General features: G+C 47.7%; 1 protein-coding gene across 13 annotated transcripts in view; it reads left to right on the plus strand.

Moving 5' to 3' along the window:
* Positions 1-17,247, plus strand: part of JAK1 (Janus kinase 1) — a 246,901-nt gene that overhangs the window by 202,128 nt on the left and 27,526 nt on the right. For all 13 annotated transcript variants that reach the window (XM_021093532.1, XM_021093531.1, XM_021093538.1 and 10 more), the window contains 5 exon segments: positions 2,876-3,039; positions 5,123-5,462; positions 7,003-7,188; positions 13,438-13,595; positions 15,400-15,523. In XM_021093532.1, coding sequence (XP_020949191.1) covers positions 2,876-3,039; positions 5,123-5,462; positions 7,003-7,188; positions 13,438-13,595; positions 15,400-15,523 — 972 coding nt within the window.

Consider the following 17,247-nt stretch of genomic DNA (forward strand, 5'->3'; position numbering starts at 1 on the left):
GTGTATGTACTTTTTGCTAAGGTGCTGCAGATGCTCTGGTGAATAAGACAGACATAGTATCCATGAGGATGCGGGTTTGATCCCTGGCCTTGATCAGTGGGTTAAGGTTCCAGGGTTGCCACAAGCTGTGGTGTAGGTCACAAATGCAGCTCAGATCTGGCGTTGGCTATGGCTGTGGTGTAGGCTCCAGCTGCAGCTCTGATTTGACCTCTAGTCTGGGAGCTTCCATATACTGCATGCAGGTGCAGCCCTAAAAAAACAAACAAACAAACAAACAAAAAAAACAGATAAAGTAATACATAGGTAATACACAAGAAATTTTGAGAACTGCTATGAAGGGGAATGTTTTTGGGATAGAGAATTTGGGGAGGGAGAGCTCCCTGAGGAGACCTAATTTAAACAGTGTGATCAGAGAATGTCTTTCTGAAGGGGTGATTTTTTTTATACTGAATCTTTTTTATACCCATGGCATGTACAAGTTCCTGGGCCAGGGATCGAACCTGTGTCACAGCACATCCTTAACCTGCTAGGCCACCGGAGAACTCCTGTACTGAATCTTAAAGAATAAAAGTGTGTCTGCAATGCCAAGGGAGGAGTGGGGAAAGTGTTTACTCTGAGTAGAACAAAGTTTTTCAAAAGCAGCACCCCTGACACTTTGCACTGGATAATGCTTTGTTGTAAGGGACTGTGCACTGTGAGCTCTTTACACACTTGTGGCCTCCGTCCCGCAGAGGCCCGTGGCACCAATGTAGTGGCAGTAGAATTAGAGAAAAATGAATGGATCTGTGATGAATTTTGGAGATGGACTTTTTAGGATTTGCTGATGAGTTGGACGTGGAAGGTGAGGGTATTTGAAGAACTGGAGATGATGCTGAGATTTCTGTTTGGGGCGGCGTTTGGTAGCTAATGGAGTCAGTCTCTGCATAGGGAAGCCTAGGGAGCAAGAGGTTGGAGCGGGGTGGAAATTCGGAGCTCTCTTTGGAGATACTTGTGAGATGCACCAGTGGAGATTTCAGGTAGCGAGTTGAGTGTGAAGCTGGAGTCCAGAGGAAAAGCCATCCTTTATTTAACTAATCCTTGTTTCTGAACATTTTTGGTTCTTGATTTTCCTGTCTTGTGCTAACACAGTTATTAAAACAGCCTCCCACATCCATCTAAATTTGTTCTGATTATTGTTATTTCCTTAGGATACACTTTTACTCCTGTGGGCTTGTGTCACAGTTGTATTCCACTGCACAGCTCTCGTCATTGTTGCACACTAGCTGCCTTCCATCACGTGTCTGAGGACTGGCCTCAGAGACAGCAGAGAAATGAGCCAGGCTACGACCATGGCCAGATACTGTGTGGAACAAATAAAATGAATAGGCCAGGCTGTTGTTTTTTGAATTCAGCCTCTTGGTTTTAGGGTGTTCACATCTGAGATTGATTCTGCTCCTCTTTTGGAAGAGGAGTGCACCGCGCTTCAAGAGTAAGTATTACATTAGAATCCCGCCCTGCAGAGCTTCAGGAATGAGTTACTTGAGGTAGTTGTACAGTGCTGTTTACAGAAGATCACAGCCAGACAGAATGATTTCAGACTTTGTTCGGCTCTTCTCTCATTGCTGGCGGAGATGATTGTTATTGGTCCTCGGTAGTTTGTAGAAGTGGTCCTTCTCTTGCCGAAGAAAACCGAGAAGTCTTATCTTGGAAAAGGGGAATTGCAGCAGTGAGCACTCTCCATCCAAAACCCACTAATCTCAAGCCCCCTCAGGGAAAGGGATCGTCTTCCTTACGTAGGAACAGCACCCCCAGACTTCATCGTCCGCCTGTGCTTGAGCTGGAGAAAGGCTACCTCGGCCCTGGTCCTCAGAGCTCTGGGCTGTAGCCCTGTGGTCACATTGGGTCTGACCCTCTGCCCTGCCATACTCTGTCTTTGGACATGACTTTGGTTTTGGTAAATACCTGAGGTTTTATATATCTGTTTGTTTCTTGTTTCTTTCATGGAATCTCCATGAGGTCAGGGTGAGGTTCAGTGTACTGCTGTATCCCTCGCACCTCAGATGGCATCTGGCCCGTCATTGGTTCTCCTTACTCAGTAACTACCAAGTGAATGGATGAAGCTCTTTCGTCTTTGGTGCCTTAGATTCCCCATCTGTGTGGCTGGAGGATCCCTTACAGGGCTGTTGTGCAGGTTAAATGAAATAGTAAAAAAGGACCTAGCATTGACATGGTCATCCTTTCTCTGTATGAGGCAGATACCGGCTACTGCGTTTTTGTTGTATTTTTTGCATTTTTGAGGCCCTCATTGGCTCTTGGACTGCTCTGCACTTCCATGAATGAGGAGTGTATTTTGGTGTTAGATTTCCCTATTGGAAACTTGTACAGATGTTGAAAAAATGTGTGGTAATGCCGCAGTGTAGAAACTGGATTCCTTCTCCTTTCTGTATCAGAAGGGGATGTGGTGCCTGTCATTTATACCCTGTTTCCTATGCTCAGTATGTGTTTCTGGCATTCATAAAGGATCAGACCCTAGCCAGCTGTCACCCTCTCTTGCCCTGGTGAAGTGTAAACCTAGTACGTGCTGCTTTTCCCCACCACTTACCTGGGAAGCCCCACGGTGGGGCTTCATGTCTTCATGCTTTTCATGAGCACGCAGCATAGTGCTCAGTGAATGTCTGTTAAATGAACCTGGGGAGAACATTTCCTGAGCCTCGTCATGCCCCACTCTTGAGAAGGAGCCTTGGTGCTAGAGAAAGTAAAAATCTCATTAGTCTCATTGCTCTACTGCTTTTCGGGTAGCATCTCCCTGTGGGGAACCTTCCTCTCAAGATCATAAACATGGGTGGACTCTTGAAACTCAAGTGGTGGCTCGTTACTTCTCACCTCTACCCCACAGGGGCAGTACGATTTGGTCAAATGCCTGGCTCCCATTCGAGACCCCAAGACGGAGCAGGATGGGCATGATATTGAGAACGAGTGTCTGGGCATGGCTGTGTTGGCCATCTCCCACTATGCCATGATGAAGAAGATGCAGTTGCCAGAACTTCCCAAGGACATCAGGTGAGCCTTCCTCCTGGCTAAAGAATTGATTGTGTTTATTTTTATACATTCTTGTACATTTCAGTTTAACCACTGTCACCTTTTGGCTGACTACTGCTCTCTGCAGAATCCAGATCTTTTTTTAGATTCTTTATGAAAGGTAGCACAATTATAATTGTGTCCCGATTTTGAGTGTTGGCTGATGACTTCAGAAATTTGTACAAGGGTGAAAGTTGTGGGCTGGGGATGCCAATCAAATCGGTGGCCCACACGCCCTCCTCTTCCCTCTCTGCCCTGGTGTTCATTGCCATTTGTCACTACCTTTTCTTCTTTTGTGCTGGATCTGTCCTAAAATCCTTCTCAGTCGAGCTCTCTAGGCAGCTAGGATCGTCCCCAGCCTGACTGCAGTTCCCTGGAGAGGTGTTCAAGTAGGATCAACTGTTACCTTAAGAAAATTGTATTTACTTCAAGATATCATTTGCCATCAAGTCTTTGTGAAGAAATATTCACTGTGTGTAACTTCCACCCATCTTATGAAATAGGATACATATTTTTAATCAGGAAGTTGTGATTGTCACAAGTCAAGACAGTCCCATATTGAAGAAGGAACCAGGGATAGCTGTGTTATTTCTGATGGGCAGCACGCATCTTCTCGTAAGGTTACTTTTTGGGTCTCCTTGCCCTTGACCAGAGACTGGAGCAGGTCTCAAGCTGCTCTCACAAGTGCAGGGACCTATTAGATACATGCTGTCCTGCTACATTCTCTGCTTACTGTGCTTTGGCTCAGGGCATCTCCCCTTTATTTTTTATGAGGCTAAAGTAAAAAAAATGACAGTTCTGGAGTTCCCGTCGTGGTTAACGAATCCGACTAGGAACCATGAGGTTGCGGGTTCGGTCCCTGCCCTTGCTCAGTGGGTTGACGATCCGGCGTTGCCGTGAGCTGTGGTGTAGGTTGCAGACGCGGCTCGGATCCCGCGTTGCTGTGGCTCTGGCGTAGGCCGGTGGCTACAGCTCCGATTCAACCCCTAGCCTGGGAACCTCCATATGCCGCGGGAGCGGCCCAAGAAATAGCAACAACAACAACAACAACAACAACAAAAGACAAAAAAAGACAAAAGACAAAAAAAAAAAAAAGTGATTAGGGTAAATAATAAATTCAGCTGTCTACTTTGAGTACTCTAACACAATTTATTAAAAAAAAAAAATGACAGTTCTTCTCTGATCTTCCTCTTAATGACATTCATCTGAAAAAAATTATGATATTTGTTGGGGATACATTCCGAGCTCCACCGTTTTCCCACGGATGTGAAACCATCCATGCCACAGGCTCACCCTGTGCCAGGAGCTTTCTCAGGCCTGGGAGTAATCAGCTGGCAGGTCTCCCCACTTGTTTGACCCTCAGTGGGCTTGTTCTCTCTTTCTTGCGTGTTCACCCTCTTCGTAAAGCTGGCTCCTGTTGCAGCAGTGTGTCCGTTTGCTGGGGTTCTGTCAGTCATTGATTCTCCCTCGTTAGCACCTGGATGGGTAACTTACCTTTCAGTTTACTTGGGGATCTGTTTAATACATCTGGGACATTTTCCCACGTCGAACGCTTAAGTCTTCTGTTCTTGATTAGCCCTTATGTGTTTTTCGCATTTTTTATGAAAACAATGTGTTTTTATGGTAAAACTGTAAAATATACATGCAAGTAGAATGTACAAAACATCTGTGATCCCTCTTAACACCTTTCAGACCGCTTTCTAACGGTACTGACTCTTAGTAGGGTTATGTGAGTACAGACGTGTGCTGGAACAGTGACCCCAGCAAACAATACCATAGATATGTCAGTTTTGCTGTCCGCCTTCATGCCCCAGAAAATCTGATGATACTTGTACGAATTCCCATTTTGGCAAATTCTGTGGAATATGTGCTTTTCTGTTTTCTTTCAGTCCCTCGTCACCCCGAGCCTCTTAGGATTGTCGTCCTCAGTGGTTTACTCCACCTGAGACCCTCTTTCTCAGTTGGCAGCACATGGAAGGAAGGTTTATAGCCTTAGGTTCCTTTCTGAGCGGCTCTCTGCTAACCCATACATGAGAAAGAAATGTCTTTTTCTACTTGCTTTTAGCTACAAGCGATATATTCCAGAAACATTGAATAAGTCCATCAGACAGAGGAATCTTCTTACGAGGATGCGGATAAATAATGTTTTCAAGGATTTCCTAAAGGAGTTTAACAACAAGACCATTTGTGACAGTAGCGTGTCTACGCATGACCTGAAAGTGAAATACCTGGCTACCTTGGAAACTTTGACCAAACATTATGGTGCTGAAATATTTGAGACGTCTATGTTACTGATTTCATCGGAAAATGAGATGAGTCGGTTTCATCCAAATGACGGTGGAAATGTTCTCTATGAGGTGATGGTGACTGGAAATCTCGGGATCCAGTGGAGGCAGAAACCCAATGTAAGTGGTGGTGGGTAGCTGGTCAGAACAGAACGTCCTGTGTCATACGGTGTATTATTTAAACTGCTGGGATTTCCTCTCTGCGTGTTCATCATCCCTGGTTGGCTGAGTTTATTTTAAGGCCTGGAGACTATGTATCATTCATCCTTTACTGCATCCTTGTAGCAGTGCATCTGAAATAAGTATTTATTGAGTTTTGTAGGGAAATAGAGAAATGTAGCAACATATACAATATGTAACAGTATAGTATTAATAGCAGGCATTGTGCTTACCACCTACCAAGTACTTTTCTAAGCATTTTGCATGTATTAACTCATTTATTCCTTAAAACAATCCCACGAGGGGATACGACCATTTTCCCTGTCATAGAGATGAACACAGAGAGACACAGAGACGTTAAGAAACTTGTCCAGAGTCATAACTAATTAATATGTGAAGAGTTGAACTTAGGCTTCGGGCTCCATGAAATGGGGTAATTTTTCTTGCAATTTGAAGCTTCTTTTTGAAGTGTTTATTGATGAAGCAATAGAGAAGAGTGGTTTAAAAGCATGGGTTTTAAATCTAAAGAGATTTGGTTCAAATCCTAGCTCCTCTGTTGATACTTCCATGGCCTTGGGAGAGTTCCTTCATGCACATCAGCCCCATATTATTCATCTGTAAAATGGAGATACTTACTGTACCTGTCTCATCGTGTTGTTTAGAGAACTGAATGTCATTTAGCACAGAGCTTGGCATATAACAGATGTTCAAAAAGTTATTATAGCTGCTGTTGTCATTGTTATTACTGTAAATAATATTGAAGTCAAGGAGGGATTCATTTTCTACTCCTGTTTTATTCTCATGCTGAAATCACAATGCCAAACACTTACCAAGTACTTTCTGTGTAGTGTGGGTACTGCATTAATGAGAAAATTATCTCCTCGAAGAACCTTGTGGAGCTGTAAGACCACTGGTTTCGGGATGGGGCAGTGGAGGGTCGGAGAGATGACCTAACTGGTTAAGTAACGGGCAGAGGCAGGATCTTATCCCAGATCTCTAGTCTCCAAGACTCGTGCTGCACAACATAAGTCAACTTATGCAGACAGGTACAATCCTTTAGGATGTCCAAGCATGGGGTTCATACCTTCTCTTGAAAATTCCGACCTGAATATGGCTCTAATGTCAGGACAGTCAGTAATAGATGTTCCAAGCCAAAAGCTGATGTTTAACACAGGTATTGGTCCAGAAGTGGGGGGACCTGATGGTAGATGCATGTCCAGTGGGCGGTTATTCCCTTCCTGAGCTGACTTGCACGTTATAGGGCATGTACAGTAAAGAGCTTAGTCGGCGTGTTGATCAAGGTCTCTTCCAGGCGTAAGATCCCTGATGGGGCCTGAATAAGCCCATGGGCCGACTCTCCCGGTTCCTCTGTAAACACAGGCACTTGGGCTTTCCCTTCCTTGGCTGCAGGCCCTAGGTTGGTTTGCTAGGAGCATTGACCTTTGACCAATAGAAAATGAGAAAGCTGACCTCACTCTGTCACTTTTATGCATCTTATCAGGTTGTTCCCATTGAAAAGGAAAAAAATAAACTGAAACGAAAAAAACTGGAAAGTAAACACAAGAAGGATGAGGAAAAAAACAAAATCCGGGAAGAGTGGAACAATTTTTCGTACTTCCCTGAGATCACTCACATTGTCATCAAGGAGTCTGTGGTCAGCATTAACAAGCAGGACAACAAAAAAATGGTAGGTTTGCTCCAGAAGCGACTTGGCCTGGATCTGGGGCCGCGAGGGAGCCTCTGCCGGGGACAGTTAGGCAGCACAGGTGCTCGACGGTTCCTGTCACATAGAGAATCTCACTATGTCTTATTTAAGCCGGAACGTTCCTGTTGCTGACCTTAACATTATCTCTGTCAGTTTTAAGTCACACAGGTATATCGTAGTGCCTTCCTTTGGTCTTTTTTTTTTTTTTTTTTTTTTTTTTTTTTAATTCAGTGAATTCTATTATATTTGGAGTTGTACAACCATCATCCCGATCTAACTTTAGAACATTTCCATCCCAAACCCCAGGCCATCCCTCCCCTCCAACCTGTCTCCTTTGGTAACCGCAGGTTTTTCAAAGTCTGCGAGTCAGTTTCTGTTCTGCAGATCAGTTCATTGTATCCTTTTTTTAGATTCCACATGTAAGTGGTAGCATATGACGTTGGTGTCTCACTAGTCTGACTAGCTTCACTTAGCACGACAATTTCTAGTCCGTCCATGTTGCTACAGATTACATTATTTCATTCCTATTTATTTATTTATTTGCCTTTTGTCTTTTTAGGGCCACACCTGCGGCATATGGAGGTTCCCAGGCTAGGGGTTTAATCGGAGCTGTAGCCGCCTGCCTATGCGAGAGCCACAACAACGCAGGATCTGAGCCACGTCTGTGACCTACACCACAGCTCACGTCAACGCTGGATCGTTAACCCACTGAGCAAGGCCAGGGATTGAACCCGCCTCCTCATGGTTCCTAGTCAGATTCGCTTCCGCTGTGCCACAACGGGAACTCCTTTATTTATTTTTGTCTTTTTAGGGCCGAACCCATGGCATATGGAGGTTTCCAGGCTATGGTTTGAATCAGAGCTGTAGCCGCTGCCCTACACCACAGCCACAGCAATGTCAGATCCAAGCCGCGTCTGCAACCTACACCATTAGCTCGCGGCAGCGCTGGATTCTTAACCCACTAAACGAGGCCAGGGATTGAATCTGCATCCTCATGGATCCTAGTGAGATTCGTTGCCTCTGAGCCATGACAGGAACTCCCCTCATTCTTTTTTATGGCTGAGTAATATTCCATTGTGTGTACATACCACATCTTCTTTAGCCACTCCTCTGTTGATGAACATTTAGGTTGCTTCCATGTCTTGTCTGTTGTATATAGTGCTGCAGTGAACATTGGGTACAGGTGTCCTTTTTTTTTTTTCTTTTTGCTTTTTCTAGGGCCGCATCCATGGCATATGGAGGTTCCCAGGCTAGGGGTTAAATCTGAGCTGTAGCCACCGGCCTACTCCAGAGACACAGCAACGAGCCATGTCTGTGACATACACCACAGCTCACGGCAATGCCGGATCCTTAACCCACTGAGCGAGGCCAGGGATTGAACCTGCAACCTCATGGCTTCTAGTTGGATTTGTTAACCACTGAGCCATGTTGGGTACAGGTATGTTTTTGAGACATAGTTTTCTCTGGATGCCCAGGAGTGGGATTGCTACATTGCATGGTAATTCAAGTTTTAGGTTTCTGAGGACTCTCCATACTGTTTTCCGTAGTGGTTGCACCAATTTACATTCCCACTAGCAGTGTAAGAGGTTCCCTTTTCTCCACACCTTCTTTGGTCTTCAGATATGTATCTGCTTCAGAAAGCGTATTTGCTTTCCTCTCAAATACTGATGTTTTAGCATCAGTATTTAGTTCACAAAGGTTATTGGATTTGAAGGAAGAGCCTGGTGAGTGTTAGCAATTTCCCCCAAGGGCTCCTGCACTGCCCAGCCTCTCTGCAGAGTTGGGTGGGTCATCTGGGATGAGGTCAGTGGGAAGCCCCACTCTACACCTGAGCCATGGCCACAGTGACAGTCCTCATGATGCTGTCAGGCACACCCAAGTGACTCTCGGACAGAGGAAGGGGTGTTCAGCCCCACTTCCTCTTCTTGGTATCACTTGAGGACATGATCTAGACAGGCGGGCCGGCTTGGCAGGGGAAGTGGGAGCCCTGCCAAGATAAACATGTTTGTGTTGGGAAGTCACAGCTGACAACACGTAGAGAAGACAGGCTGCTGAGACAGGGTGCTCCATGAAACAAAGGTAGTCTTCTAGGGAAATACCGTGTTTTGCCTACCATTTGGCAAATACTGTGTCCAAATCCTAACACTCAGTGCTGGGAAAGAATGTGGTGAGAGGGCTTAGGACAGGTGCTCATCCTTTTGCACCTAAAGTAACTTGTCTTTTTTGGTGTTCCTTTTGGGAAAGTAGTTTGGTAACATATGCTAAAAGCCTCGAAAACATCTGTATACTCCTCTGTTCAGGAAACTAGGCTCTGTCTTCCAGAAACAACAAGAGATGTGGGCAGTGGTCTGTGAATGGGAGTGTTTATCCCAAGAGCACTTACAATGCCAGATACGGAAACTGACCTGCACACGTGAGAGTAGGAGAACGGGAAAATAAAACACAACTCATCTGAGGAGGAGAATATTATTGCTGAATTTTAAAAAGTCTGAAAACAATGCTTTGTAAAAGGAAAAAAGCAGAGTATAAAACTATTGGTAGAATGGAAGCAATTTTGTTAACACATTTTGAAGCATGGGAGTTCTTGTTGTGGCCCTGCAGAACCTGACATAGAGTCTGTGAGTTCATTCCCTGGCCTTGTTCAGTGAGTTAAGGATCCGGCATTGCTCAAAGCTGTGGTGTAGGTCGTGGATGCGGCTCGGATCTGGTGTTGCTGTGGCTATGGCTGTCACCTGCAGCTGCAGGTCTGACCTGACCCCTGGCACAGGAACTTCCATATGCTTCAGAGATGGCCATAAAAAGAAAAAACATTAAAGTATGCCTACTCTCACATACACATGTGAGATATTAGCAGCTATTTGTTTCTTGCTTGTTTTTTTAAATTCTTATGGCTGCAGCTTTGACCTACACCACAGCTGCAGCAATACTGGATCCTTTAACTCACTGTGCTGGGCTGGGGATCGAACCCATGCCTCCACAGAGACCCAGCTGCTGCAGTTGGAGTCTTTAACCCACTGCACCACAGTGAGAACTCTAACAACTATTTGTTTTTGATGGGATTATGAGTGATAGAAATTTTCTCATTCTCCCCACCCTCCCTCCTTTTTGTAAATAATAAATACGCATTGATTTTATTAGACAACTGTGGTAAAAACGTGGAGCAAGACGTGGAGGAGCCCATATAGACGTTAGTGGAGAGTTGGACAGTGGAGGCAGAGAGGAAGTGAAAATAAGTGCTGTCCATTCTGCATATTATAGCTACTAGGTCATTTTATATGATGTTTCTACATTATCTTAGTCAGGACAAGGACCTTAAGGTGTCAAAACTTGGGCTCCGCTTCCGGTGATGGGGAAGCTGAGACTTACGGGGAGGGGTGTAGAAAGTTGCACCGGGTTGCACCCCGAGGATATGGCCCTGCAGCCTGGGCTGCTTTGGTTGTTCTCTTCCCCAGGGACCTTTTAGTAGGGGAGAGGTTGGGACATCTGTGACCTGGCTTTCAGTATGGTCAAACCCTGAAGATGCTTGGCAGAGGTGGAACAGCCACCAGCTGCTGGAAGTTTTGTGAGCCTGCCCCATCCTGTCCTGGCTGACAGAGTCACGTCTGGCACCAGATGGTGCACCTGTCATCTGAGTCAGGGCTGGCCACAGGGGCTGGCGGTCTGTGTTCTGTAGAGAGCAGCAGGAAGGCAGGAAGAAGTAAATACTCAGTCTCCTTGTAACTTTATTTTTCTTTACAAATAGTCGTCCTCCTATGTGCCAGGCACTTCTTATTCCAAAGACTTTACAAATACCAACTCTTTTTTTTTTTTTTTCATTTTCATGTCAACCCTATGAGGTGGGTATATATTCCCCATTTTACAGAGGAGGAAACGCTAGTTAAGAAGTTAAGCAGTTTGTCCGAGGTCACATTGCTATTGTGTTAATAATATTTAACACTTTTTCATGTATAAAATGATGACATATGCTTAAATGTAATAGAAATTGGAGATACTGAGATTTGAACCTCAATAAGCTGACCCCTGAAGCTGTGGGTTAACAACATGTGATGCTTTCGCTTATTTATCTCACTGCCCTGTGCCTTCCCAGCCATGGGCCTTCCAAGCAGTCCTTTGGTTGCTGCTCTTTCGGGAAGGCATGGTGCTACCATGTTATCAAATCATAGCTTGATTCACCTGTTCTCTCTGCATCTTCCTGACATCTCCCCGTTCTGTTCAGGCTTCTGCTTTCAGAGGACTTAAGTGCTAACATGGTTTCCCTTTTATGTGACTGGGTGAAAGTCTGCCCAAGCCAGACTGTGTCGAATTTGATGTTTGGGGCTCTGCAGAGAGACACCAGCTCACACTGGCAAGGAAGCTCCCTTAGCACAGAACCCTTCCTGAATCGCCGCCCCTGTGGGAGCCCTGCCCCCTCTCGGCCCCCTTGGCTCACAGCCCCAAAGCACCCTTCCTTTGGCATCCTCGCTGCCTGTCGTGAAGCCCCTTACCTTCATTCTCTGCTTGCTTCCATCCTCATGCACTGGTCTTCTCGTCTCTGTCTACTTTTCTTTGCCACCAGCCTCTTCTTTCTCCATTAAGAGTCTTATAATCAAGTGTCATCTTACCCTTCTCTGAAGTCTCAGGTGCTTGTTAAATGTCTTAATCCTGGCTTGTGTTCTTTCTTTCATCAGATGCTCCTAGTTGACCCCACAGCTCCTCTCCCATGGTCATCTCTGCTTAGGGTTATCAGATCACACAACACCCTCACCTGTCTTCACCTCTGAATGTGTTTCTTCCTTCCAGGGAAATTCTCTCCCTCCTCTTCCCTTTTGCCTTTGCCTCTCCTACTTTTTGGTTGGTTAGTTGGTTGGTTTGTTTGTTTGTTTGTTTGTTTTTTGTCTTTTGTCTTTTTAGGGCCTCACCCATGGCATACGGAGGTTCCCAGGCTGGGGGTCTAATTGGAGCTGTTGCTACCGGCCTACACCAGAGCTACAGCAAACGCCAGACTTGAGCTGTGTCTGTGACCTACACCACAGCTCATGGCAATGCCAGATCCTTAACCCACTGAGTGGGGCCAGGAATCGAACCTGCAACCTCATGGTTCCTAGTCGGATTTGTTTCTGCTGTGCCATGACGGGAACTCCACCTCTTTGAATAAGACTTTCTTCCTCCTCCAGACCTTCAGAGGTCCTTGGATTTAATCTAGCAGCCTCATTGTTATGTCTGGGACCATTCCTGGACTGAAATCCAGGAGTTTCACCTTCTAGACCAGCTCCGTATAAGATGAAACACCTGTGACTGAGTTTCCTTTTCTAGGAAACAGGAATAACGTGTGGTGCCAAGCCCAGAGTACCACCTGCACACTGTCTGCTCCTTGCATCTGCACTTTTGTTTTTTTTCTTTTAGGGCCTGCACCTGCGGCATAAGAGGTTCCCAGGCTAGGGGTCAAATCGGAGCTACAGCTGCTGGCCTACACCTCAGCTACAGCAACACGGAATCCGAGCTGCATCTGCGATCTACACCACAGCTCACAGCAATGCCAGATCCTTAACCCACTGAGCGAGACCAGGGATTGAACTCACATCCTCATGGATATGAGTCTGATTCATTTCCGCTGTGCCACAATGGGAACTCCTCACACCTGCACTTTTATACCTCTGCCACCTGATTCAGGCTTCCTCTTCCATCTGGACCCAGGTCTCCTGCCTGTCATAGATGCCCGTTTCCCCTTCCCAACATACAAAACTCTCTGTTCTTCATCTGATACAGTTTTTTTTTTTTTTTTTTTTTTTTTTTTTTTTTTGTCTTTTTGCTATTTCTTGGGCTGCTCCCGCGGCATATGGAGGTTCCCAGGCTAGGGGTCTAATCGGAGCTGTAGCTACCGGCCTATGCCAGAGCCACAGCAATGCGGGATCCGAGCCACGTCTGCGACCTACACCACAGCTCATGGCAACACCGGATCCTCAACCCACTGAGCAAGGCCAAGGGATGGAACCCGCAACTTCATGGTTCCTAGTCGGGTTCGTTAACCACTGCGCCGTGATAGGAACTCCATCTGATACAGTTTTGAAGCAATAGTGAAAGAGTGTGAACCGTCAGAGTCCTATATAAATGTAAGGGGCACAGTTATTATCAACAAAACGAGCTTCCCTCTGGGTCGTGCGCTCTCCTCAGTCTGCACCACCCCACCCAGAGTCAGCTGCTCAAGACGGCAGGTGTGTGATGTAACCCTGGGCCTTTCTTCTCTCTCGCCAGGAACTGAAGCTCTCTTCCCACGAGGAGGCCTTGTCCTTCGTGTCCCTGATAGACGGCTACTTCCGGCTCACAGCAGATGCCCATCATTACCTCTGCACCGACGTGGCTCCCCCATTGATTGTCCACAACATACAGAATGGTTGTCACGGTCCAATCTGGTTAGTCCCGAAATACTCTCAGGTGCCTTGGGTGTGAAGGGAATGTGTGAGCTGTCGGGGTGCTTGCCTCCCCTGGCACAGGGGTCCTCAGGTATTAGCTTAGTGCTTGCCCGGCGCCCTTTGCCATTCCTGCTGTCCTGGCCAGGCCTTCCTGCCAGGCCTCACCGCGGTCCTTGCAGCAGCACCTCTTCTCCTTTCCTTGGCTGTCTCCAGGGCTGAGCCCCTCACCTCGCCACAGCTGACCAAAAAGTGCTACCCTTTCTAACCCCTCGCCGTGCCAAACACGTTGCGTGACTCAAGAAAGCTAGGACACACGTCTCAACAGCAGATGGTGTAGTAAGAAATGGACTCCTGAACCAGCTGTCCTCCAGCGGCAGAGATGTAACAGGGAGGCCATGCCTGCGGCATCTCAGATCTGGGACCTCTGGTGATGGGTGCTTGGTACTCTATGAGGCAGTGAGTAGGTTAGAGCTTTGATCACAGACATGCATACCTTTCTCACATGTGTGATGTAACTTCTGTCTGCTTATCTGAGTTCTGCCATTTGAAGCAACATGGCTTCAGCATACTTCCTCTTCTGCACTGCTGTCCTTAGGCAAAGGAAGACAGCTGCTGTATTTCTTCTGAGTCTCTTTTCTCAGACCACAATATATCTGCAGAAGCATCTCTTCAGTCGCCTTTCACATGAAGCGGTTCCCACCTCCTGCCCTGTCCTGGTTGCCTCCGACAGTGGTGTGGCCCCTGGTCTGGAGAGGCTCACGGACTCGCAAAGAGACAGACACACAAAGAATTGCAGAGCAAGCATTGAGCCTTAAAACATGTTCCTTGCATCTCCCAACTATTGGGAGGCTTCAGGCCCATCGGGGCGCTTGCTTTTCCCCTTGGCCTGGAAAGCCCTCCCTCCAGCATCTCCACACTTCCTCCAGGTGTCACTCAGATATCCCTTCCTCAGTCACCTTACATACAGGAGCATCACCTGTGCCCCCTCTGCACCCCACATTCCCTGGGTCCTTCACTCTGCTTTACTTTTCTTCAGTGACACAGTAAGTTTTTGTACATATCTGTTTGTTTCCTGCCTGCCTGTCCTTGCTCCCAGCGACCGTGGAGCCACTGGTCTCTGCCCTTCGAACACATGTTTACCCCACAGCCCTCTCTCACCAATGCTTAGGGAGCAGAATGCACTGGCTGTGGGGACCTCACGTGTGGATTTGTACAGTAACTGTTCACTGCCCCCTGTGTGCAGGACTCCTTGGTCCTGGGGCGCAGGGGTGTGGGACTGGCATGCTCTCTGCTCACAGCTTTCTGATCCTCATGCATTTCTTTATTAGTGTCTGTTCCTCCCTTACTCACTTGCTTCTGGAGAGCTCCTCTGAGCCAGGCGTGCTCATACAGCAATGAACAGAACGCCCCCAAATTCACACTGTCCTGAGGCTCATGTTTTCGTCCCTCGGCCTGGGATGGCGGGGAGGGGTCCCTGCCACGTGTGGGGCAGCTCTGCACCCCAGCCTTGGGGGAGTGCTTCTGACTAGAGTGGAGGGGACGTGGCTGGGGAGTGGACATGAGCGGACTCAGCGCCCCGGGCAGCCGGCTGAGTCCTCTTTGAGACCTTGGAGACTGATGTGTTCCCAGGCTCCTCAGCATCTCAGCTTGCCTCGTATCTCCTACGGGAGAGGACTCTCGGACCCGGGGCAGGTAACGTGGTGGACCGTCAGACTAGAGGCAGCTCCGGGACGTGGACGTGGCACGGGCTCAGGGTGCTTGTGTCTGGTGTGAGCTTTCTCCCCCTGCCGCTCTCTCCCCGCAGCACAGAGTACGCCATCAATAAACTGCGGCAAGAGGGCAGCGAGGAGGGGATGTACGTGCTGCGGTGGAGCTGCACTGACTTTGACAACATCCTCATGACCGTCACCTGCTTTGAGAAGTCCGAGGTCAGTCAGGACCCTGGCTGGGGCCCGGCCATGTGGCCGTGGCGTGTCCAGCGCCGCCTCGTCCAGGAGGTGCTGCAGCGAGGAACCACCTTTGGGGGATGGAGGAGGAAAAGCCTGGGGTCTGAGAAGACTCCCTGGCAGCTCTGACAGGGCAGCCAGCTCTCCAAAAGGAGCCTGCTCCCAGGTAGCCAGACCCGGTACCCTGTCTTTCCCATGGCCCTTCCTTTCTTCCTTCAGGGGACCCATGGCAGGGGCGCCCTGTGCTGTGGAAGGTGAGACACGACCAGGGAACCAGCTCACACCAAAAAACTCTCGGAACCCTGATCAACAGAAACCCAGAGCTATGTCTGCGGTTCACTGGTTTTACAAACCGGTACCAAGAAGGCCTTTCGGCAGCTAGGCCTGCTGCACTTTCCCCAGATGGTAGCTGCAACATTTTAACAGACAGATCCCTGTTCTGTGTTTTGACAAGATGTCTGTTAGTGTCTCAGGTGCGGCTGGAAGCTGGGAATGATGTGAGAGGAATCCCGAAGGCTAAGGCAGAAGCCAGAATTGCTGAGCTGACCTCACTAGACCACAGTGCTTTGTTATTCATGTAATTTTTTAAAATACAAGAAATGGGGGCGTTTCCATTGTGGTGCAGTGGTTAACGAATCCAATTAGGAACCATAAGGTTGTGGCTTCGATCCCTGGCCTTTCTCAGTGGGTTAAGGATCCAGCGTTGCCGTGAGCTGTGGTGTAGGTCGCAGACGCGGCTCCGATCCCGCGTTGCTGTGGCTCTGGTGTAGGCTGGTGCCTACGGGTCCGATTCGACCCCTAGCCTGGAAACCTCCATATGCCGCGGGTAGGGCCTTAGAGAAGCCAAAAAAAAAAAAAAAAAAAAAAAAAAAGTACAAGAAATGGACTATTTTAAAAGACAAGGTTTTACAGAATTGGTCCAGGTGAATACACTAGTGTTGATTGGATTCCCCGAAAACCGAGACAACTGGGCCAGGGGAGGGGCCTGCAGGATGAAAGGCAGCGCACTGGCTCATTGTAGACCTCAGGCGCCGGAAGGAAAAGCCCTGGAGAATTCCTGGGGCTGGACGTAGCCAAGAGCAGAAGAGGAAATGGCAGGAGGAGCCCAGGGCTGCCGGGAGTCCTGGCGTCGTCTCTAAGGGCCCCTGCCCGCCTGGGGTGTTTGGTATAGCTCGGCCTCGTGGCTGACACAGGGGCAGTGGCCCAGCACTCGGCAGGCCTGTGGCCTTGGCAGGACCCCTTTCTTCTGCATTCAGCCAGTCTTTGGAGGAAGTTCAAGATTTTTATCACGATGGGAGCATGAGACAGTCCGACCACCTTTTGAGGTGGAATCAACCGGTGCTGTACCAAGAATGTCAGTGATTGAGTAACATGGCCTGTCTGGTGTCAGACTACCTGGGGCGAGCAGGAATCATAGATGAGATGACTCATCCTGTTTATTTTAGCTGACTAGACACTGTGCTAAGCACTTGACCTACGTGTTCTCATTACATTACATTAGCCATCTGAGATAGGTTGTATTATCCCCATTGAACAGATGAAGAAACTGAGGCATGGAGATTTTAAATATTTTATTCCACTTTGCACATAAGTAGATCTTACCTGCTAAAATAGTTTCTTTTGTACGGGAGTTCTCATGAGGGAAAACTTCTGCTAATCCTTCCTCTCTGGGGCACCATACAACCTGGAAACCAGACCAGACAGCT

Source organism: Sus scrofa, chromosome 6, assembly GCF_000003025.6.
Source record: "Sus scrofa isolate TJ Tabasco breed Duroc chromosome 6, Sscrofa11.1, whole genome shotgun sequence".
In the NCBI taxonomy this organism is placed as follows: domain Eukaryota; kingdom Metazoa; phylum Chordata; class Mammalia; order Artiodactyla; family Suidae; genus Sus; species Sus scrofa.